Source organism: Protomyctophum parallelum (assembly GCF_964188405.1).
Source record: "Protomyctophum parallelum genome assembly, chromosome: 13".
Taxonomy (NCBI): domain Eukaryota; kingdom Metazoa; phylum Chordata; class Actinopteri; order Myctophiformes; family Myctophidae; genus Protomyctophum; species Protomyctophum parallelum.
In genome coordinates this window covers 47,886,327-47,910,796 of record NC_139708.1, presented here as the reverse complement: position 1 = coordinate 47,910,796, position 24,470 = coordinate 47,886,327, and the positions used below count along the sequence as shown (strand labels likewise).

General features: G+C 45.3%; 1 protein-coding gene across 1 annotated transcript in view; it reads left to right on the top strand.

Annotated features, from left to right (window-relative positions):
- Positions 1-3,938: 3,938 nt before the first annotated feature.
- The window catches only part of grin2ba (glutamate receptor, ionotropic, N-methyl D-aspartate 2B-a), a gene marked incomplete at its 3' end in the record, with an annotated part of 203,675 nt that continues 183,143 nt past the window's right edge, over positions 3,939-24,470 (top strand). Inside the window, 1 exon segment of the mRNA XM_083780784.1 lies at positions 3,939-4,271. Coding sequence (XP_083636910.1) covers positions 3,942-4,271 — 330 coding nt within the window. The 5' untranslated portion in view covers positions 3,939-3,941.

Below are 24,470 nucleotides of genomic sequence, written 5' to 3'. Positions count from 1 at the left end.
CCCCTCCCTCCTCCTCCTCCTCCTCCTTCTTCATGTATGTCCCTCCTACCCTCGCTCCTCTCCTCCTCCTCCTTCTTCATGTATGTCCTCCTCACTCCTCTATCCTCCTCCTCCTCCTCCTCCCTTCTTCATGTATTTCCCTCCTCCCCTCCTCCTCCTCCTCCTCCTTCTTCATGTATGTCCCTCCTCCTCCTCCTCCTCCTCCTCCTCCTCCTTCTTCATGTATGTCCCTCCCTCCCCTCCTCCTCCTCCCCTCCTTCTTCATGTATGTCCCTCCTCCCCTCCTCCTCCTTCTTCATGTATTTCCCTCCCTCCTCCTCCTCCTCCTCCTCCCTTCTTCATGTATGTCCCTCCTCCTCCTCCTCCCTTCTTCATGTATGTCCCTCCCTCCTCCTCCTCCTCCTCCTCCTCTCCTCCCTCCTCCTTCTTCATGTATGTCCCTCCCTCCTCCTCCTCCCTCCTCCCCTTCTTCATGTATGTCCCTCCCTCCTCCTCCTCCTCCCTCCTCCCTTCTTCATGTATGTCCCTCCCTCCTCCTCCTCCTCCTCCTCCCTTCTTCATGTATGTCCCTCCCTCCTCCTCCTCCTCCTCCTCCTCCTCCTCCTCCTTCTTCATGTATGTCCCTCCTCCTCCTCCTCCCTTCTTCATGTATGTCCCTCCCTCCTCCTCCTCCTCCTCCCTGTATGTCCCTCCCTCCTCCTCCTCCTCCTCCTCTTCCCTTCTTCATGTATGTCCCTCCCTCCTCCTCCTCCTCCTCCTCCTCCCTTCTTCATGTATGTCCCTCCCCTCCTCCTCCTCCTCCTCCTCCTCCTCCTCCTCCTCTCCTCCTCCTCCTCCTGTATGTCCCTCCCTCCTCCTCCTCCTCCTCTTCCCTTCTTCATGTATGTCCCTTCCCTCCTCCTCCTCCTCCTCCTCCTCCTCCTCCTCCTCCTCCCTGTATGTCCCTCCCTCCTCTTTATCTCCCCCCCCCCAACCTCAATCTGTCTCTGTTTCAATTCAACAAGATTCATCAACCTGATGTTAATTGAGCAGTATATATTATGTATGTAATTGAGCAGTATATATTATGTATGTATCGCCAAATGACTCATACTGGATCTCTTGTCCACTTTATAGTCCCTTCCTAAACTAGACATTTAGTCTAGTTTTTTATTTGTTGACGTTTGTTTCATTTATAGTTTCCATGTAGTTTTCGTCAGTGGAAAAAGGTAGTCGACGAACATTTTTCGTCTTAGTTTTAGTCGACGGAATCAACACTGCTCCGGTGAGCATCTGGTTATTTATCCTATAGTACTCTGTACGTTGAGTATTGGTACTGTACTGGTACTGTACTGGCTCAATTAAAACACTGTCAATGAGTTCATGCATAGTCCAATAGTTCCATGTCCATTTTCAGGTGTTTTTTTTTGCTAGGCCTTGTGCGTCACCACGTCCACAAACTCGTCGTCAGCGCGATGGTCAAAGATGCATGAGCACATTAGTGCAGCCAGCCACCATTTATAATTTATTACCATTATGGGATTAATTAGAATGACATGCAAAACAGGGGGCAAAACTGGCACTATGAGCTAAAACTTTATGCAGCATGTCATTATTGTATTATAGATTTGCGCGTGCGCATCTGCATGCTTTTGGTGTTTTAAGCATTATGTTATAGCCTACTTTAGATATTGAAAAATAGCAGATCTACAAGCTCTACAAGCTTGTACGTAGATCTGCTATTTTTTTATCGTGAAAATGTGCCACAAATCCTTGAATATATTATACTCTTTCAGAGCGAACTTTTTAACTAAAATCTTTGCTTCTGGGACAACATATTTTCAGATGGGGGGGGTCCATGGCCAAATTCAGATAATTCTAGGGGTCCTTGACGTGAAAAAGGTCGAGCACCACTGACCACAGAAAACTGTCATACATTTACATAGATCAGGGGTAGGCAACCTTAGGCACCGGTGTCAACATTGGCACCAAGGATGGTTATCACTGGCATGTGTGTGTGAGAGAGCATTTTTTGATGAACTAGTCATAAAAAAAAAGTCAAATAAATAAAGTCCCTCACATTTGTATGCAAATTACATCGTGTACATAATTCTACATTCATTACAACTCTGAACTCTGACTTTGGAGGGAGTCTGGAGAGAATCGAGATTATTGTTTTGAGTCTAATGATCATTATAACAATGTAGAACATGTAAAAGGTTATTGTAGCGCTGTCTGTTGCTAATGTGGGTTCCTCTCAGTCACATGGAATGACAACTTGATGCACGTTCACTCATTTATTGGCCCCACACAGACACTTGGTTAAACATAACATAAATACTTGGTGACAAATAAAGTCAGCCCAGCCGTGCTGGGAACATTGCCTGCCACGCAGATTTTAGTTCAGTTGGTCTTCTCTTGCATTCTCTGCTCTCTGTGTGTGTCTTCAGTCTGTGTGGCCGCGCCCAACACTCTACTAAATAGAGATCAACCTCGTTAGTCTCACAATCACAAACACCTGCCATTCAAAAAACCCTGACACTGACTGCTCCCATGAGCCACTCCCCCCCCCATCTCCACCGGCTACAGCAGAGCCCAAATCAAACCCCACAGTTACATTCGTGGACAATCAAAATGATTGTCATTAAAATGACCGTTGACAATTTACATGGCACATCTAGAAAATAAAAACATGGCACTTTGTTTCCAAAAGGTTGCAGACCCCTGACATAGATTGTGCATTACATTCACCCATTCATACACCGATTGCGGCGGAAGCCATGCAAGGTACCAACCAGCACATCGGGAGCAATTTGGGGTTCAGTGTCTTTGCCCAAGGACACTTTGACATTTAGACAGGAGGAGCCGGGATTCGAACCGCCGACCCATGGATCATTGCTCTACCTCCTGAGCCACAGCCGCCCAACTTCTCAATCTAAGACTGTGTTCACTGAGTCTCTCTCTCTCTCTCTCTGTGTCCATCCAGGTATCGCTCTCCCTCCCCTGCTCCACCATGCCTCGCTGCTCCACCGGCTGCAGCCTCTCCTGCAGTGCTCCTACCCCTCCTGCTGCTCCCTGCAGACCTGCCTGCAGACCCCACCACCACCCCAGCAGGGCCTTCTCCTCCACCTCTTCAGCCCCCCATCCTCCTCCTCCTCCTCCAGCCCCCCTGGACCACCACCTACCTCCTCCTCCTCCTCCACCACCTCCTCCTCCGTCCATCCGCCGGCCCCCCTCCTCCTCTGTCAGCCTCTCATCCCTCCTCCTCCTCCTCCTCCTCCCCCTGCTGCTGCTCCTGCTCCACCTGCCCCCCCCCGCCTGCGCCCACGCCGCGGCGCGGCGGGGCGACAAGGGGGGCGGAGGAGGGGGAGGAGGAGGGGTTGGCGGGGCGGCGGCGGGCGGAGCCCCCGGCGGCGGAGGTGGCATCGGTCACTACGTCAAGGTATGAGAGTTTGGGATTTTTGGTTTCAGTTTCGGTTTCGGTTTCGGTTTCTTCGGACCCTTTTCGTTTTTTTATTGTTGTGACCACGCTTATAGTTTTAGTTTAGTTTTTATTTGTTTTAGTGATTTAGAGAAGTCGTTTGTTTAGAAACTATATAAACTATAAAAACTATAATATCCCATTTTGGGACGTGAACCCCTTTTGGTTGTTAGCATTATGTCATGCTTTAGCTATTTAAAAATAGCAGATCTACAAGCTCGTAGCACGCCACCGAGTGGCGCGCTACGAGCTTGTAGGTCTGCAAAAAAAAATTTTTATCGAAGAACGACTGACATAGAAACGTAGCTTTTTCAGAAAACTGTCATTTTCAAAAAGACATTTTTAGAATGTGATCTCAGGTCAGAATGGGATAATAACCTATATCCCCCCCTTCCCCCACCACCAGCATCCCCCTGCCCCGCTGCCCCCCCCTCCCCACCACCTGGGGGGCGCGCCCATCAACAACAACATGCTGCCCAACATGCTGCGCGGCCTCAGCATCGCCGTGGTGCTGGTGGGCAACTCTAGCGAGATGGCGCTGGCGGGCGCGCGGCAGAAGGACACACACGGCATGGACCTGCTGCACATGGCGGCGCCCAGCGTGGAGCTGCTCACCATGAACGAGACGGACCCCAAGAGCATCATCAAGAGCATCTGCGACCTGATGACCGACCACTGGCTCCAGGGCGTGGTGTTCGGAGACGACACCGAGCAGGAGGCCATCGCGCAGATCCTGGACTTCATCTCGGCCGAGACGCACATCCCCATCCTGGGCGTCCGCGGGGGGTCCTCCATGATCATGGCCGCCAAGGTAGGACGGTTAACACAATCCCTATGCTTTTGGCGGAAACGCTTCCGCCATAAGGAATGTAATAACTAGGGGTGTCAAAAAAAATCGATTCGAATTAGAATCGCGATTCCCGTTATGAACGATTTATTTATTTTTTTAGATTTTATTTCTGGTTAGTTACAGGAGTTTTCACTACATGGTGTTTATACTATGAAATGTAAGCTCACCCTAACCCTCACCCTTACAGTAAACATCATGTCTTCAGTCATTTTCAAGTTAATCACTTCAGTTGACTGGAGTAGATTGTGATGAAATCCTATGTATTGAATCAAGAATCATTTTGAATAGAGAATAGTTTCGAATCTGGAAAAAAAATATTTTGAAAAAAAATAAAAATCATTTTCGGAGAATCGAGAATCGTAGAATCGAATAAATCGATTTTGAATCGAATCGTGACCCCAAGAATCGGAATCGAATCGAATCGTGGGACACCCAAAGATTCACAGCCCTAGTAATAACCTTCCGCTCCTGTCGGAATGCTCCGTCAGATTAGCTTTATTTGATTGATATCAAACCGGATCGCTGATTTCTATTTTTTTTATTATTATTTTGGCTTGGCCTTTCATTCTTTAGCGATCCTATAGACCGGGTTGCTCAACAGCGGTCCCGTCCACCTCCCATTATACAGGCTGACTAAAAGCTGAATAACTCCTAATCTACGGAGCTCTCCGTGGTTTGGATAATTAGCCTCGATGTTCGGAGGTCTTTGCTGATCATCCGGTGGTCTAGATGGAAACATTGGTGCTTTCTAGAGCAAGGATGGCTATATTTTAGCTCGCTAGCATTGAAGCTATTTATTTAGCATAAAATGGACGCCCACAACATCCGTTTTTGTGCATGTGTGCGCAACCTCTAAATTGCCCCCGCAGACCGTGGCAGTCAGAGGTTGGATTTGCGTCCAGCAGGTGGCAGTAAACCTGACGTACTGCTTGTGACGTAACGTTCCGCCATATGGAATCCAAAAACGCGCGATGTTCGGAGGTCTTTGCTGATTATCCGGTGGTTTAGATGGAAACATTGGCGCTTTCTAGAGCAAGGATGGCTTCATTTTAGCTCGCTAGGATCTATTCATGTCAGTTCTTTGAGTTGTGCAACCACTCCCTTACGGAGCTATGTGTGTGGGTGGCTGGGTGGGTGGCTGGGTCTGAGCACGAAAACAGCATGGTTGTTTTTCACCCGCCGTTTCGGACGGCGGCGGCCGCCAAAGCAGTGTAAAATATGACCAGACAAAGACTGATATGGTGCAGAAGAAGTGCTATACATTGTGCAAGGGGTATTTACTGTACTATTTATATCAATTATCAAGTTAACACTAAAGACACAAAAACAGGCCACTGGGACATGGGTGTCCCAAAAAACGACACAAAAAACAAACAAACAAAAACCCATGACTTCATGAGTACATTTTGAATACGGTGACTTCTACAGAGTATAGTTCTACATTGCAGTATTAATACTTCTACTTACGTAAATGATTGTAGTACTTTGTTTTTCCGCCAGCACTGGCTATTGCTATTTCTGGCGTTGGCAACACACAGAGTGCACAAAGCACCCAAACGGAGAGTGATCTGACCAGTGGGCCGGCCGGCCGGACGGCCAGCAGACACACAGCCTTTTATCTGCCAGCAGAGGGACGTGATTAGTGGAGACTGGAGCAGATAATGATGATTGACAGCAGAAGGAATGGTAAATGCTCTCTCCTGGAGAGAGAGAGAGAGAGAGAGAGAGGGAGAGAGAGAGAGAGAGAGAGAGAGAGAGAGAGAGAGAGAGGGGGAGAGGGAGAGGGAGAGACAGAGAAACAGAGAGAGGCAGGGAGAGAGTGTATTGTGTTGCAGAGAGTAGCTATTTGGGGTGGGTGGGGATTTAATTGAACAAGCTTCACCTTGACGTTGTGGCATTTAAGAATGGCCTATAACCTTGAATCTCTTTCCCTGTAGAAACAGTCTTATGCACAAATAAGTGGTTCTGACTTGTCTGGTTGCAACAGAAGCGCAATCGCAGGCAGACAGACGGGCAGACAGACAGACAGGCAGGCAGGCAGACAGGCAGGCAGACAGACGGGCAAACAGACAGACAGACAGAGAGTTAAGCTGCGATGGCTGGCTTGGAAGACATAATGCCAACAGTGGTGATGCCAGAGATGGGATCAGTGTGAGATAGCAAGCAGAACAGAGAGATATAGGTCTCTCCAAGCCCCGTCTAATGGGAGAAACTAAGCAATCTGCTCTTTGGACTGTATATCTCAACACATCTGGGATTAGACCCTATAACTCTCTCTATCTCAACACATCTGGGATTAGACCCTAACTCTCTCATCCAAGTGCCTCCACTCTATACTTTGGCTCTGCTCCTCATTTTGTGTTCTGACATTCTTCATGTTTTGTCTTTTTTTTCTCCTGGATGAACGAACCTTTCATTTGAAAGTATCACAACAAACTAACTCAGCTGTATTGGAAGGACTCTGAAACAGGATTAAATGGGGGCTTGTGTTAAACTGAGGCCACTGTCAAATAATCCCTGTACAATTTACAATTTAGGCTATTCAGCCAATCTGGGAACCCATCGGCAAACATAAGGAAAAAATCACACTCATGTGAAGTGAGGGGCACTCTTATCATCATACATCGTCTCATTCCGGCCAATGAGAATTTGCATCCTCACCTTCGTCTTCAATGTTTGTGTTTATGCAATGTTTGACACTCATAGCTGGCCATTCATTGTCAATGGCATTCAATGTTTGTGTTTACACAAACCCTCAAAGCTGGACATAGGAGCTAGCGCCCCTCAGTGTTGGAGTTTGGAAGCGCTCGTTGGAAATCACTCAACCAACCTGTTTCTAAATGTCACATAATGCAGGAGGCAGCAAAATGTTGTGTTATTGAAAACAAGCACTTCCAAACTCTGACACTCAATCAAATGCAGGGCATTTCTTTTTTTATTTTTTTGTCCCACGATATTGTAACCCATTTTTCACCCCTGTGTCAATCATCCTGTGATGTGATCCTGGGCTCTACACACCCTCCGCCAACCTAGGGAGAGCAACGGACTTAACTCATGCTTCCTTCATGCTTGAGTGTCCAAGTTGCTCCTTTACACCTGACAGGGGGGAGTTTCCCTGGTTGGACGTAGCGCGTGGAAGGAACACGTTATTCCAACCAGTTCCTTTCCCCTCCATCAGGCGTCCCGGCTGGCCAGGGGGAGGCAGTTTAGAGACCAGGATTACTGCATGTTTTTGTGAGGGTACCTACCCTAGGGGACACGGGGAGAACATGCAAACTCCACACAGAAAGGCCCTTTCGCCAACCCCGCCTTCGGGTATGGGCACTGATGACGCGGAGGAGGAAACACGCCGCCAGCACCCACAGCGCCCCGAGCGGGAATCGAACCCAGGACCTTCTAGCTGTGAGGCGACAGCACTACCAACTGTGCCACCGTGCCCCTAGGGCATTTCTTGACATAAAGTAACTCATAACGTTTCTATATGGTTGATTTTTATGAAACAAAAACTTTGCAGATAGAAAGAGGATAATTCAAGCTTTTCGTTCAGCTTGCAATGTTGCTGAGTTTAATGCAATCGGACAGGACTTTTCTGTTTGGATGGATGGGCTGTCGAGGCCAGAAAGTAGTTTTTTGCCACTCAGTGGGCATAACTTCCAGGTACGATGATGTCACGCGCATACCTATATACAATGCTATCTAAATGACATGAGTTGTGCCTTTGCATACGCCCGTAAGGTCGTCGAGTGCTAACCTACGGTCTAAGATGGAGTCTGAAGAGGTGAAGTGGTGTCAGTACCGGTATTTCTGTACCAGGACCTTCTTCCTCTTCCTCCTCCTCTTCCTCTCCTGACCTTCTGTGTCAGCAGGTCGCTGCCCAACAGAGACCTCTCATTACACCTGTCATTATACATGGTAAACATTATGCTGTGAACCAAGCCTCACACACACACACACACACACACACACACACACACACACACACACACACAGTGTCAGTGACCTCTGTAAACCATACATCTTAAAAACACATAAATCATCTGAGACGCGCACAGCAGCTCTCCACCTGCCGTATCGCCTCACTACATGTGGCGATTTATAGGTGTGTTTTATTGCTCGTAAAGACGCAGGCATCATGGGGGGGAGGCATTGTGTGGGGTGGAAGTGTGTGTGTGTGTGTGTGCGCGTGCGTGCGTGTGTGTGTGTGTGTGTGTGTGTGCATGTGTGTGAGTGTGAGTGCGTGCGTGTATATGTAGATGTAGGGAGGCATCATCAATTAAACACACGTTCCCCGAGTGTGCCGGGCGACGGGGAAGTGTTGGAATGTGTTCTGTGGCAGCGGTTTAAATGGATTTCCCCAGGCCACACGCCAGAGAGAGAGCTAGAGAGAGAGACCCAGGCCACACGCCAGAGACGGAGAGAGAGAGAGAGAGAGACCCAGGCCACAAGCCAGAGAGAGAGAGAGAGAGAGAGAGAGAGACCCAGGCCACAAGCCAGAGAGAGAGAGAGACGCTCTAAGGCTCTTTCTCCAAATGGATTTGTGTCTGCCTAATGGGCTGGGACGATAGAGCGCCAAAAAAAGGCGTTAGAAAGAGGATCACGAGAGAGAGAGAAAGAGAAAGGGGTTATTTTGAGGGGTTTCAGCAGGACACTATAGGACTACCTATAGCAATCAGACAGTGTTGGGTGTTCCTGGATGACAGTTGTAACCCAGGTTTATGATTGTATCTCTGTATTTATATGGTCACGGTACCATCTACCATCAGTTCACAGCTTATCACACCGATCACTCACTCACTCACTCACTCACTCACTCACTCACTCACTCACTCACTCACTCACACCAGTTTGGAATCAGCAATCATCACCACACCCTAGTATAAAGCACAGCACTTTAGTCTCAGTCAGTGAGGTGCACACTGCACATCACTGGCTGTGGCAGGTCTGTATCCCTTCTTCTTAAAAAACATTTTACTCTTCATTACACAACGTTATATTAACACTGACAACATTGGTTTTAGACCTCCAAATGCTACACCGGTGAAGTGACTTTGTTTTATATCCGATTGATTGTTGTTTATTTTACTTTTGCTTCTTCAATAATAATATCTTAAGCATAATATTCAGTCTCTTGGGTTTCTTTATCATTTCAATACGCCTATTTCTGACAGCAGTACTGGTCCAAACATATTCTTTATCACCAAGTATATGCTACACAGTGTTGGGTGTTCTTGGGTGGCAAGGAGTAATAAGTAGTGTAAATGTATTACTTTTAATAAGTAATACATTACTGTTTTAGAGTAACTTTGGCAACACTGCTGATACCTTGAAATGTGTAGCCTATGTTTCACTTTTTAAGCAGGGCTAAACGTCATGAACACTGACTGACATTAAGTCCAACTGGGCCAACAGGCGTATATTACACCCAGCGGGCAGAACCAGGTGCCCTGGGGTGATATTACACCCAGCGGGCAGAACCAGGTGCCCTGGGGTGATATTACACCCAGCGGGCAGAACCAGGTGCCCTGGGGTGATATTACACCCAGCGGGCAGAACCAGGTGCCCTGGGGTGATATTACACCCAGCGGGCATTACCAGGTGCCCTGGGGTGATATTACACCCAGCGGGCAGAACCAGGTGCCCTGGGGTGATATTACACCCAGCGGGCAGAACCAGGTGCCCTGGGGTGATATTACACCCAGGGGGCAGAACCAGGTGCCCTGGGGTGATATTACACCCAGGGGGCAGAACCAGGTGCCCTGGGGTGATATTACACCCAGGGGGCAGAACCAGGTGCCCTGGGGTGATATTACACCCAGCGGGCAGAACCAGGTGCCCTGGGGTGATATTACACCCAGCGGGCAGAACCAGGTGCCCTGGGGTGATATTACACCCAGCGGGCATTACCAGGTGCCCTGGGGTGATATTACACCCAGCGGGCAGAACCAGGTGCCCTGGGGTGATATTACACCCAGGGGGCAGAACCAGGTGCCCTGGGGTGATATTACACCCAGGGGGCAGAACCAGGTGCCCTGGGGTGATATTACACCCAGGGGGCAGAACCAGGTGCCCTGGGGTGATATTACACCCAGGGGGCAGAACCAGGTGCCCTGGGGTGAGGAGACGAGATGCGGGTTCATGGAAGGCGATGCAGGGTTTCTCCTGTGATGGACAGCTGAGTGTATCTAGAGGACAAAGAGATGGAGCGCTGCTGAGTCAACAAGTCAACAGAATCCTGCAGGGACAGGAATTAGGCTTTAGACACATTAGCTTTAGACACATCTCACACAGAGAGAGAGAGAGAGAGAGAGAGAGAGAGAGGTGTTGATTTCGAGGACTAAGACGAAAGAGGTTCGTCGACTACGGAAAACTAAATGAAAACTAAGAAAAATTGTCAATACATTTAGTATTGACAATTTCGTCAGCAAATTAAAAACTAGACTAAAATGTTAGGAAGGGACTCTAGTGGACAAGAGAATAAGTCCAGAATAAGTCATTTTACACTTGCATGGTTGCATGCTGAAAATAGCAGATCCACAAGCTCTCAACGCTGTAGATCAGCGCGACGCGTTGTGAGCTTGTAGATCGGCTATTTTCAGCAAGTGTAAAGAAATCTTCCGTTACGACGGCATCAAGGCCCGCCAAAATACATTTTAGTTTACTAAATCAACTGTAGATGTGCAGTAGTCGACTAAAACTAGACTTAACACTAAAACTAAAAAGCTGAAGCTGGTGATGTGTTGTTGTTGTTTTATGGAGAATCTGAAGCTGGTGATGTGTTGTTGTTTTATGGAGAATCTGAAGCTGGTGATGTGTTGTTGTTTTATGGAGAATCTGAAGCTGGTGATGTGTTGTTGTTGTTTTATGGAGAATCTGAAGCTGGTGATGTGTTGTTGTTGTTTTATGGAGAATCTGAAGCTGGTGATGTGTTGTTGTTTTTTGGAGAATCTGAAGCTGGTGATGTTTGTTGTTGTTTTATGGAGAATCTGAAGCTGGTGATGTGTTGTTGTTGTTTTATGGAGAATCTGAAGCTGGTGATGTGTTGTTGTTTTTTGGAGAATCTGAAGCTGGTGATGTTTGTTGTTGTTTTATGGAGAATCTGAAGCTGGTGATGTTTGTTGTTTTATAGAATCTGAAGCTGGTGATGTTTGTTGTTTTATGGAGAATCTGAAGCTGGTGATGTTTGTTGTTTTATGGAGAATCTGAAGCTGGTGATGTTTGTTGTTTTATGGAGAATCTGAAGCTGGTGATGTGTTGTTGTTGTTTTATGGAGAATCTGAAGCTGGTGATGTGGTTGTTGTTTTATGGAGAATCTGAAGCTGGTGATGTTTGTTGTTGTTTTATGGAGAATCTGAAGCTGGTGATGTGTTTGTTGTTTTATATAATCTGAAGCTGGTGATGTTTGTTGTTGTTTTATGGAGACGCTGAAGCTGGTGATGTGTTGTTGTTGTTTTATGGAGAATCTGAAGCTGGTGATGTGTTGTTGTTGTTTTATGGAGAATCTGAAGCTGGTGATGTGTTTGTTGTTTTATATAATCTGAAGATGGTGATGTTTGTTGTTGTTTTATGGAGAATCTGAAGCTGGTGATGTTTGTTGTTGTTTTATGGAGACGCTGAAGCTGGTGATGTGTGTTGTTGTTTTATGGAGAATCTGAAGCTGGTGATGTGTTGTTGTTGTTTTATGGAGAATCTGAAGCTGGTGATGTGTTGTTGTTTTATGGAGAATCTGAAGCTGGTGATGTGTTGTTGTTGTTTTATGGAGAATCTGAAGCTGGTGATGTGTTGTTGTTTTATGGAGACGCTGAAGCTGGTGATGTTTGTTTTATGGAGACGCTGAAGCTGGTGAACGTCTCGGAATTCCCCAGGATGAAGTCACTAATGTTGCTCTGGAGAGGGAAGTCTGGAGCACTCTGGTGGAGCTGTTGCCCCCACGACCAGACTACGGATAAGCGGTTGAAGATGGGTGGATGGATGGATGGATGGATGAAGCTTGTGATGTGTGTTGTTTTCGGACTGTGACGCAAGGAGATCAGTAGACAGAGATGGGAAATATTGGAGATTGGAATATAAGGTGTTTATCTCTCCGCGTCGCTCCACCTCTTTCTCTCTCGCACGCACGCACGCACGCACGCATGCACGCATGCGCACGCACGCACCATACGCACGCACGCACGCAACACACGCACCACACCACACATCCTCCCGCCTTGCCAACTGCGGCTGCAGTTGGCAAGGCAACCCTTCCCTTCCCATTACATAGCGGTATAAATACCTTCCCTTCCCATTACATAGCGGTATAAATACCTTCCCTTCCCATTACATAGCGGTATAAATACCTTCCCATTACATAGCGGTATAAATACCTTCCCTTCCCTTTACATAGCGGTATAAATACCTTCCCTTCCCATTACATAGCGGTATAAATACCTTCCCTTCCCATTACATAGCGGTATAAATACCTTCCCTTCCCATTACATAGCGGTATAAATACCTTCCCTTCCCTTTACATAGCGGTATAAATACCTTCCCTTCACATTACATAGCGGTATAAATACCTTCCCTTCCCATTACATAGCGGTATAAATACCTTCCCTTCCCATTACATAGCGGTATAAATACCTTCCCTTCCCATTACATAGCGGTATAAATACCTTCCCTTCCCATTACATAGCGGTATAAATACCTTCCCTTCCCATTACATAGCGGTATAAATACCTTCCCTTCCCATTACATAGCGGTATAAATACCTTCCCTTCCCATTACATAGCGGTATAAATACCTTCCCTTCCCATTACATAGCGGTATAAATACCTTCCCTTCCCATTACATAGCCGTATAAATACCTTCCCTTCCCATTACATAGCGGTATAAATACCTTCCCTTCCCATTACATAGCGGTATAAATACCTTCCCTTCCCATTACATAGCGGTATAAATACCTTCCCATTACATAGCGGTATAAATACCTTCCCATTACATAGCGGTATAAATACCTTCCCATTACATAGCGGTATAAATACCTTCCCTTCCCATTACATAGCGGTATAAATACCTTCCCATTACATAGCGGTATAAATACCTTCCCATTACATAGCGGTATAAATACCTTCCCATTACATAGCGGTATAAATACCTTCCCATTACATAGCGGTATAAATACCTTCCCATTACATAGCGGTATAAATACCTTCCCTTCCCATTACATAGCGGTATAAATACCTTCCCTTCCCATTACATAGCGGTATAAATACCTTCCCTTCCCATTACATAGCGGTATAAATACCTTCCCTTCCCATTACATAGCGGTATAAATACCTTCCCTTCCCATTACATAGCGGTATAAATACCTTCCCTTCCCATTACATAGCGGTATAAATACCTTCCCTTCCCATTACATAGCGGTATAAATACCTTCCCTTCCCATTACATTACATAGTGGTATAAATACCTTCCCTTCCCATTACATAGCGGTATAAATACCTTCCCTTCCCATTACATAGCGGTATAAATACCTTCCCTTCCCATTACATAGCGGTATAAATACCTTCCCTTCCCATTACATTACATAGCGGTATAAATACCTTCCCTTCCCATTACATAGCGGTATAAATACCTTCCCTTCCCATTACATAGCGGTATAAATACCTTCCCTTCCCATTACATAGCGGTATAAATACCTTCCCTTCCCATTACATTACATAGCGGTATAAATACCTTCCCTTCCCATTACATAGCGGTATAAATACCTTCCCTTCCCATTACATAGCGGTATAAATACCTTCCCTTCCCATTACATTACATAGCGGTATAAATACCTTCCCTTCCCATTACATAGCGGTATAAATACCTTCCCTTCCCATTACATAGCGGTATAAATACCTTCCCTTCCCATTACATTACATAGCGGTATAAATACCTTCCCTTCCCATTACATAGCGGTATAAATACCTTCCCTTCCCATTACATTACATAGCGGTATAAATACCTTCCCTTCCCATTACATAGCGGTATAAATACCTTCCCTTCCCATTACATTACATAGCGGTATAAATACCTTCCCTTCCCATTACATAGCGGTATAAATACCTTCCCTTCCCATTACATAGCGGTATAAATACCTTCCCTTCCCATTACATAGCGGTATAAATACCTTCCCTTCCCATTACATTACATAGCGGTATAAATACCTTCCCTTCCCATTACATAGCGGTATAAATACCTTCCCTTCCCATTACATAGCGGTATAAATACCTTCCCTTCCCATTACATAGCGGTATAAATACCTTCCCTTCCCATTACATTACATAGCGGTATAAATACCTTCCCTTCCCATTACATAGCGGTATAAATACCTTCCCTTCCCATTACATAGCGGTATAAATACCTTCCCTTCCCATTACATAGCGGTATAAATACCTTCCCTTCCCATTACATTACATAGCGGTATAAATACCTTCCCTTCCCATTACATAGCGGTATAAATACCTTCCCTTCCCATTACATTACATAGCGGTATAAATACCTTCCCTTCCCATTACATAGCGGTATAAATACCTTCCCTTCCCATTACATAGCGGTATAAATACCTTCCCTTCCCATTACATAGCGGTATAAATACCTTCCCTTCCCATTACATTACATAGCGGTATAAATACCTTCCCTTCCCATTACATAGCGGTATAAATACCTTGTGTGTGGGACGATAACGGGGAGCGACACCGTGTTGGAGGGGGAGAAAAACAGCATTGTGATTATCGGTGTCGTGGCCTGAAACGGCCCGAGGAAATGGGAGGAATGCAACACCATTATCCCCATAAACCATTATATATATATATATATACATATATATATATATATATATATATACCTCTGGGTAAAGTGCTAGTGCATCCCGCATGCAGAGTCTCCTTGTTTGACTTCGAATAACATTTAGTTTTTTTGTTCCTCCACGAGCATATATACACATCTCATCTACGAGGAGCTTATGTCTTGTATTTATACTGTGTTGTTGAGACACACACAGATACGCAGCGAGCAAGTCAAGACAACACAACATAAGTTACCGCTACTCTGCTGTACGTACAGTCAGACCCTCAATGTTCAAACATGAGTTACTCAACCCTCATCAGACACTGATGGACCAGGGTTGCAGTTAGTTTATCTGCTGCTGCTGCGGTTGTTTGTTTTTAGCGTGTATATAAAGAGCTGTGTCATCAACATGCATTTGTATGGAGACAGTTGGACAGACGGAAGGCAGATCATTTATATATAAACTAAACTTTCTGCAAACCGGGTTCAGAGTAAAAGTGGGTCCTATTTTGAAGGAATCCCGGGAATGATTGTGTCAACGCAGCATCACTCACCACCTGATTGCTCCAACCTGCTCTCTGCTCGCTGTTGTCACCTCACCAGACACTCTCACTGAACCCACTGTGATAAAAAAAAACACAAACCCCCACTTTGACAACTAGCCAGCAAGAGGCTCAAAACAATGTAATGATTCAATAAAAAGAACACTCTGGCCTCCATAAAGTGCCATTTTAATTGTCAATCAATAGTTTGCCCCCTTTTCTAGGTGAAACGTTCAGTCCTTCCATGATATGCATATACAGTAGTTTCTGTGCATTTTGAGGCATTCTCGTGGCAGTTCCTCCAGTTATTTAGTCCTGCACACAAAATAGCAGATCTACGAGCTTGTAGGTCTGCTATTTTTGAAAAGTCGTGAAAATGTGGTGCAAATCTTTGAATATATATTTCAGAGCGAACATTTTTAAATAAAACATTCATTTAATTTGCATGTATTCTATTTCAGCACAACTGACAGAACTGACAGTTTTTCAGAAAACTATTAGGATTTAGAAGCCTTTTTTTTAATCGCAATCAATCCAAAATGGGTTAAAGAACAGCTTGTAGCAAAAGCAAGAAGAACACACTGTTCTTCTTTGAATATAAGTATAATCCAGCCTCTGGTCTAATTAATGTCTTCACATTTTGTAGTTTCCAATAAAGATTTCTTCAGTTTTTTTTAAACTATTGCACTATTGCTCACCTGGAAATGCATGCTTGCCTAATAAAATATTCAATCAATCAATCAATCAATCAAATGCAGCCTTGCTCAGCGTCTCAGAAGAGGAAAGGTTGGTTTACCACATTAATTAATGCAGAGTGTGTCTATACTGTATAGGGCTTACAGTATGTGTACCCGTGAACTGTCTTCTTCAACCACCCACAACTAGAGTTGTTCCGATACCGGAAAGGAAAGGTACTATTGTTTACCCAGGGTAACTCGACTAAGCTCAATAACTTGTTTACAGCCAGGCCCTGCTCATAGAACATTTCATGGTAGGGGTTCAATGCCTTGTCCAAGGGCACTTCAGCGGTGGTCATTTTAACGTGCCGGTCCGGGGATACGAACTAGCGACCTTTCCGATATAGTCCAGTACCTGCCTGTAGACCCTATCGCAATTTGGTGTTGGGGGAATTTCTCACTTGAACTAAGTCAATGGGTCCCTAGACATGAAAGATCAATGAGGTGCTTGTCCGCCATAGTGCCACGAATGGCGCAATGGCCACATCAAAAATGGCCGCCATCGGCTATGATGAAAATCCAACCTTTTTGTTTTTTAGTGTTTAAGCACATGTAATACATTCATTTTGACTAATTGTGGTGTGTGGAATTCATTTCTGATATTGTTTTGATGATTTGGGGTGATTTTGACCTTGAAAGGTCATAGTCAAGGTCATTTTGCTATTCCACAGACCTTGGCCATAACTTGTCCATTTTTAGGAGTAAGAACAGGAACAATAAGTCTATTTCAACTAAATCTGACTCTTAAAATTAATTTCTGATATTGTTTTGACCATTAGGGATCATCCTGTCATTGAATTATTGATGTTAATGTCATTTTTCAATAATTCGATTATGATTCTTTAGTCGCTTTTACTATATATTTTCATGATTTGTTTTCTTTACATAAACAAAATACATGGGCATGAGCAAAACAACAACAGCACCATATGTGCTGTGTGAATAAGCCCATTGTACAAAAGACTCTGTCCATGGCCCAAATGAGCCAATTCATTGCTATGGCAACCCCATAGTGGAGGTAAGTCAATATATCATAAGAATCGTTCACTTGATGGTACAAGCACCAAATTTGGTACACAAGTGCTTCAGAACCTACTCTCTCAGAAAAGTACGTTGTCCACTTGAAAAAACTAAATGGCCACCATTTTTCAAGATGGCCGCCAAATGAAAAGGGCCTTTTGTGGCAGTTCTGGACAACCGTGGGTCCGACCAACTCGAGACCGGGCACTGCACTCCCTGTGTGTGTGTGGAACGTGTGTGTCGAATTCGGTGAAGTCAGTGGGGCAAACGGTTCTCGGGTTACATGGATTACAGATGTACAGACACACACAGACTTGAATATATGTCAATGGGCAATGCCCATTGGGGTTTTTTTTAGATGATGGGTAAGAAGAGAGAGATGTGATGTCAGGTGGTGTGGGCTAAGAAGTGGTCAGGGCTAAGATAAAGTATATGAGATGTACAGTAAGTGCAAAGAGAGATGGTGAGGGAGGGAGAAAATTATTTGTACCAATTGACCAAACAGTAGACAGTAGTGTAACAGGTTAAGGTGAGTATAGAGATGGAAATGTTCTAGCAAGTGAAGCCAGTGTATTGAGAATATGGGACATATGTGTCAGGAGTTATTTGCCGTAGCCTACGGTTGGAAACGGTGGCACTGATGAAAAGGAGGCACAGCTGGAGGTGGCAGAATTAAGGATGCTATGCTTCTCATTAGGAGTGAAAAGGAAGGACTTGATCAGAAATGACTAAATTAGAGGATCAGCCCAGGTTAGAAGGTTTGGGGATAAAGCAAGAGAGGTGAGGTTGAGATGGTTTAGACATGTGAAAAGGAGGGATGAGGGTACATTGGGAGAAGGATGCTGAAGATGTAGCTGCCAGGTAAGAGGATGGCCAAAGACGAGGTTTAAGGATGCTGTGAGAGATGACATGAAGGTGGCAGGTCACAGAGGAAGATGTAGAAAACAAAACCAAAAGGGGTCCTCCCCTTTTCCCTGTGCGTGCACACACACACACACGGTACTGTACAGTACACTACAGTATGTTACAGTACAGTATTGTAAAGTACAGTAACGTGCGGTACGGCATGGTACAGTATGATACCATAAGGTATGGTACAGTACAGTATGATGCCGTACAGTACAGTAAGGTACAGTATGATACCATACCGTACCGTACCTTACTGTATGGTATCATACTGTACAATACTGTACTGTACTGTACTGTACCGTACTGCATGGTACCATACTGTACCATACTGTACCTTACTGTATGGTATCATACTGTACAATACTGTACTGTACTGTACTGTACTGTACCGTACTGCATGGTACCATACTGTACCATACTGTACCTTACTGTACTGTACGGCATCATACTGTACTGTACCATACCTTATGGTATCATACTGTACCATGCCGTACCGCACGTTACTGTACTTTACCATACTGTACTGTAACATACTGTAGTGTACTGTAGAGTACCGTGTGTGTGTGTGTGTGTGTGTGTGTGTGTGTGTGTGTGTGTGTGTGTGTGTGTGTGTGTGCACGCACAGGGAAAAGGGGAGGACCCCTTTTGGTTTTGTTTTCTACATCTTCCTCTGTGACCTGCCACCTTCATGTCATCTCTCACAGCATCCTTAAACCTTGTCTTTGGCCATCCTCTTACCTGGCAGCTACATCTTCAGCATCCTTCTCCCAATGTACCCTCATCCCTCCTTTTCACATGTCTAAACCATCTCAACCTCACCTCTCTTGCTTTATCCCCAAACCTTCTAACCTGGGCTGATCCTCTAATTCAGTAATTTCTGATAATGTCCTTCCTTTTCACTCCTAATGAGAACCATAGCATCCTTAATTCTGCCACCTCCAGCTGTGCCTCCTTTTCATCAGTGCCACCGTTTCCAACCGTACGGCATGGCTGGTCTCACTACCATCGTATACATCTTCCCTCTCACTGGTAGCCTTCTGTCACAAATAACTCCTGACACATATGTCCCATATTCTCAATACACTGGCTTCACTTGCTAGAACATTTCCATCTCTATACTCACCTTAACGTGATACACTACTGTCTACTGTTTGGTCAATTGGTACAAATCATTTTCTCCCTCCCTCACCATCTCTCTTTGCACTTACTGTACATCTCATATACTTTATCTTAGCCCTGACCACTTCTTAGCCCACACCACCTGACATCACATCTCTCTCTTCTTACCCATCATCTAAAAAAAACCCCAATGGGCATTGCCCATTGACATATATTCAAGTCTGTGTGTGTCTGTACATCTGTAATCCATGTAACCCGAGAACCGTTTGCCCCACCGACTTCACCGAATTCGACACACACGTTCCACACACACACAGGGAGTGCAGTGCCCGGTCTCGAGTTGGTCGGACCCACGGTTGTCCAGAACTGCCACAAAAGGCCCTTTTCATTTGGCGGCCATCTTGAAAAATGGTGGCCATTTAGTTTTTTCAAGTGGACAACGTACTTTTCTGAGAGAGTAGGTTCTGAAGCACTTGTGTACCAAATTTGGTGCTTGTACCATCAAGTGAACGATTCTTATGATATATTGACTTACCTCCACTATGGGGTTGCCATAGCAATGAATTGGCTCATTTGGGCCATGGACAGAGTATTTTGTACAATGGGCTTATTCACACAGCACATATGGTGCTGTTGTTGTTTTTCTCATGCCCATGTATTTTGTTTATGTAAAGAAAACAAATCATGAAAATATATAGTAAAAGCGACTAAAGAATCATAATCGAATTATTGAAAAATGACATTAACATCAATAATTTAATGACAGGATGATCCCTAATGGTCAAAACAATATCAGAAATTAATTTTAAGAGTCAGATTTAGTTAAAATAGACTTATTGTTCCTGTTCTTACTCCTAAAAATGGACAAGTTATGGCCAAGGTCTGTGGAATAGCAAAATGACCTTGACTATGACCTTTCAAGGTCAAAATCACCCCAAATCATCAAAACAATATCAGAAATGAATTCCACACACCACAATTAGTCAAAATGAATGTATTACATGTGCTTAAACACTAAAAAACAAAAAGGTTGGATTTTCATCATAGCCGATGGCGGCCATTTTTGATGTGGCCATTGCGCCATTCGTGGCACTATGGCGGACAAGCACCTCATTGATCTTTCATGTCTAGGGACCCATTGACTTAGTTCAAGTGAGAAATTCCCCCAACACCAAATTGCGATAGGGTCTACAGGCAGGTACTGGACTAATATCAAGACCGCTCCGCAAACCGTTCGGCCACCGCTACTGGTATCGGTTTACTCGGGCCGATACCACCCTCAAGTACTTGTACTCAGTACTCGGGGAAACGGCTTCCGATACTCTGACCCGAGTACCAAAAACATCCAATTGACACTATAGTCTGAACGAATGCAACTCTGACCACAAACACTGCAGCAAATTGCCAAAAACAGCCGATCAAAAGCCTACATGACAACTGACGTACATCGGAGATCCATCTGCATCGATGAGGAAAAATGGGGTAAAATAAGTGGTTACTCAGCAAAAAATAAAGTACTCTCAGTAATCGGTATCGGCGAGTACTAAAGATTAAGTACTTGTACTCGTACTCTGTGTGAAAAGAATGGTATCGGGACAAGTCTGCTCACAACACAGGTTTCACGCACGGGGGAATGTAAAACAGATCTGTATGAAGACTTCCTTGGGTGGTACCTGCAGCGCAGATACATAGTCAAATACACCCTGTTCTTGTACAGCAGAGGAAGTGCTATATTAGGCATATAGATAGAAAGTTGAATAACTGCATACTAAGCTATACATATACTGTACTGTACTAGTAGTATAGTGTTGATTTTTTACACAAAGCCAATTCAGATTTTAGTTTAGTCATTTAGTCTTTTTGAATTTTAGTTTAGTTTTAGTTTTAGTCATATTTTAATCATCTGAAATGTTTTAGTGTTTAGTTCAAGTCGACTAAATAGATTTTAGTCGACTAAATAGATTTTAGTCGATTACATCTACAGTTATAGTGGAATAAAATGTATTTTGGCTGCAGGCCTTGATGTCGTCGTAATGGCTGATTTTACACTTTTTACACATTTTTTTGTATTTTACACATACGTACAGTAGCAGATCTACAAGCTCACAACGTGTCACGCTGCCACACATTGTGAGCTTGTAGATCTGCTATTTTCAGCGTGCAACCAAACATAATATTCTTACTTCTAGTTCCACTGGATGTCTTCTCCACTAGTCCCTTGAGCCTATAAGATTTGAGTCTAGTTTTTACTTGTTGACGAAATTGTCAGTATATTTAGTCTTAGTTTTAGTCATCGTATAGCATATTTATTTAGTTTTTATTTATAGTATTCCTTTCAGAAAAGGTTAAATGGATGAACAGGGGAGGAGAAACAATGTGGTTTTATCAGCATTACCTCAAGATGTATAAACGATTCTGACCGGGCACCCATTTTGGTGTCAGCATCATGTTATGCTTTAGCTATTGAAAAATAGCAGATCTACAAGCTCATATCGCGCCACCGAGTGGCGCGATACGAGCTTGTAGGTCTGCTATTTTTGAAAAAATCGAAGAACAACTGACATTTTTATAATCTGATCTCAGGTCAGAATGGGTTGATCAGACCAGTGTGTGTCCAGCGGAAACCTCGTATGAATCTGATCTCAGGTCAGAATGGGATAAACGATACGAGGAGAGAGATGGATCATGGAGCCGAAAAGGTGGGGAAAGGAGGTGGAGTGGAGAAGGGGTGAAAGATGGATGGACAGACAGACAGACAGACGGGCCACTTTGCATTCATATCACGGGGGTCGAGGAGGGAAGGCCCGGTGGGTGGTGAGATGAGAACGAGGGGATGAGTGTGTGACCGCACGTCTGAGAAAATAGTGAGAGAGAGACAGAGAGAGAGAGACTGAGAGGTTGTAAAGATATGGGGGAGAGTGGCGCTGCGTGCTGCGGTGTGTGTGTTTGTCATCTATCCAACGTTTGGCCGGGCCGGCTGTCGCCCGATGAGCGACGGGAAGGGAAGTGGAGATGGAGTGGAGGGGTGGGGGGGGGGGGTGAGAGATGGAGAGAGTGCAGCTGAAGCAGCATCTGGTGAAAGACAGGACAAGATAAAAGAGTGCATGCATGGGGCGAGATCGGAAAAGGCATCCGACGGTTTCTCTGTGCGTGCGTGTGTGCACATGCGTGCGTGCGTGCACGTGCGTGTGTGTGTGCACATGCGTGCGTGCGCATGCGTGCATGCAGTATAGGCCCAAGCTTATAGTCTTTTGTCTTCCTGTGAGCTCCTGCACCTCCCAGCCTGTCTGTCTGTTTGCGTAACCCATTTTGGACTGAGGGTCATTTCTGAAATACCTATGTTTCTATATCAGTGGTGCTCAATATTTCATGTTGAGGACCCCCAAAAATGATATGTAATTGGCCGCCGACCCCCATCTGAAAATATGTAGTTCCGGTGACCCCCCCCCCCCTCCCCCCCCACCCGGAAGCAAAGATTTGAGTTGAAAATGTTCGCTCTGAAAGAATACAGAATACATTCAAGATTTGCACCACATTTTCACGATAAAAATAATAATAATTGCAGATTCACAAGCTTGTAGATCTGCTATTTTTCATATAATGCTTAAAACACCTAATGGGGGTTCCCGCCCAAAACGGCTTAATATAGTGTCCCCATTACACTCTGAACCTGTGGCTAATGTACGCACTTTACCCAGACATAACTGGCCATTTTCCTCTGCGTGTCTTGGAACAAATAACCGCGCAGAAGTGTCTCAGCCCCCCCCCCCCCACCCCCAACGCCCTGGGCCACCAATACATCATGTACGGCTAATCTATTCTACACAATGTGTATATGTATGTACGGAGGAGGTTGCTCTGTGAATTGGAGTATCATTGTGAGTGTTATTCATGTCTGTACTGTATAATATTTCAGCGTGTGTATATATATATATAGAGAGAGCTTCGGCAATTAATGCAAACAGCAAAAGCAGCCAACCTCGATGACCCCGAGGGAAAGTAATCTGCAATCGTGTTTCACGCTCTGCGCACGCACGGCCGCACGCACGCACGGCCGCACGCACGCACGTACAACACACTCTTATGTGGTGCAAGGACCATTACTCTGTGAATATTAATTATTAGATTGCTGTGTAAACAGTGTTTAAACAAGATCCATAATGAATTGTTGCCACGACGACACATCCTAAAGCCGCTGTTCTCATTTTGTGGTGTTCTACACATAACGTTTCTCAGTAGAATGTACTGTTATTACACAATATAGAACTTAGTTCTGGTAAGTAGCTGGTTGCTTGTCTCCAGGTTGTCAGTTCCACGCGCACACATCCACGCACGCACGCATGCACGCGTGCACACACACTCACACACACACACACACACACACACACACGTCTACCCCATTTTATTTATTCTGCAGGGAATGGTCTTTTTCTTTTCGTCCGTTGTGTGAGACTTGGAGACTTTTGGACAAAGGAAGTTTGTTCAGGCTTTTCTCTTCTCTTCTCCTCCTCAGTCGGTCCCTCACTCTCCTCTCCTCTCCTCTCCTCTCCTCTCCTCTCCTCTCCTCTCCTCTCCTCTCCTCTCCTCTCCTCTCCTCTCCTCTCCTCTCCTCTCCTCTCCTCTCCTCTCCTCCTCTCCTCTCCTCTCCTCTCCTCTCCTCTCCTCTCCTCTCCTCTCCTCTCCTCTCCTCTCCTCCTCCTCAGTCCCTCTCTCCCCTCCTCCTCCTCCTCAGTCCCTCTCTCCTCTCCTCTCCTCTCCTCTCCTCTCCTCTCCTCTCCTCCTCTCCTCTCCTCTCCTCTCCTCTCCTCTCCTCTCCTCTCCTCTCCTCTCCTCTCCTCTCCTCTCCTCTCCTCTCCTCTCCTCTCCTCAGTCCCCCTCTCCTCTCCTCTCCTCTCCTCTCCTCTCCTCTCCTCTCCTCTCCTCTCCTCTCCTCTCCTCTCCTCTCCTCTCCTCTCCTCTCCTCTCCTCTCCTCTCCTCTCCTCTCCTCTCCTCTCTCCTGACGGGGGTGTAAATCCACTCAGCTGGA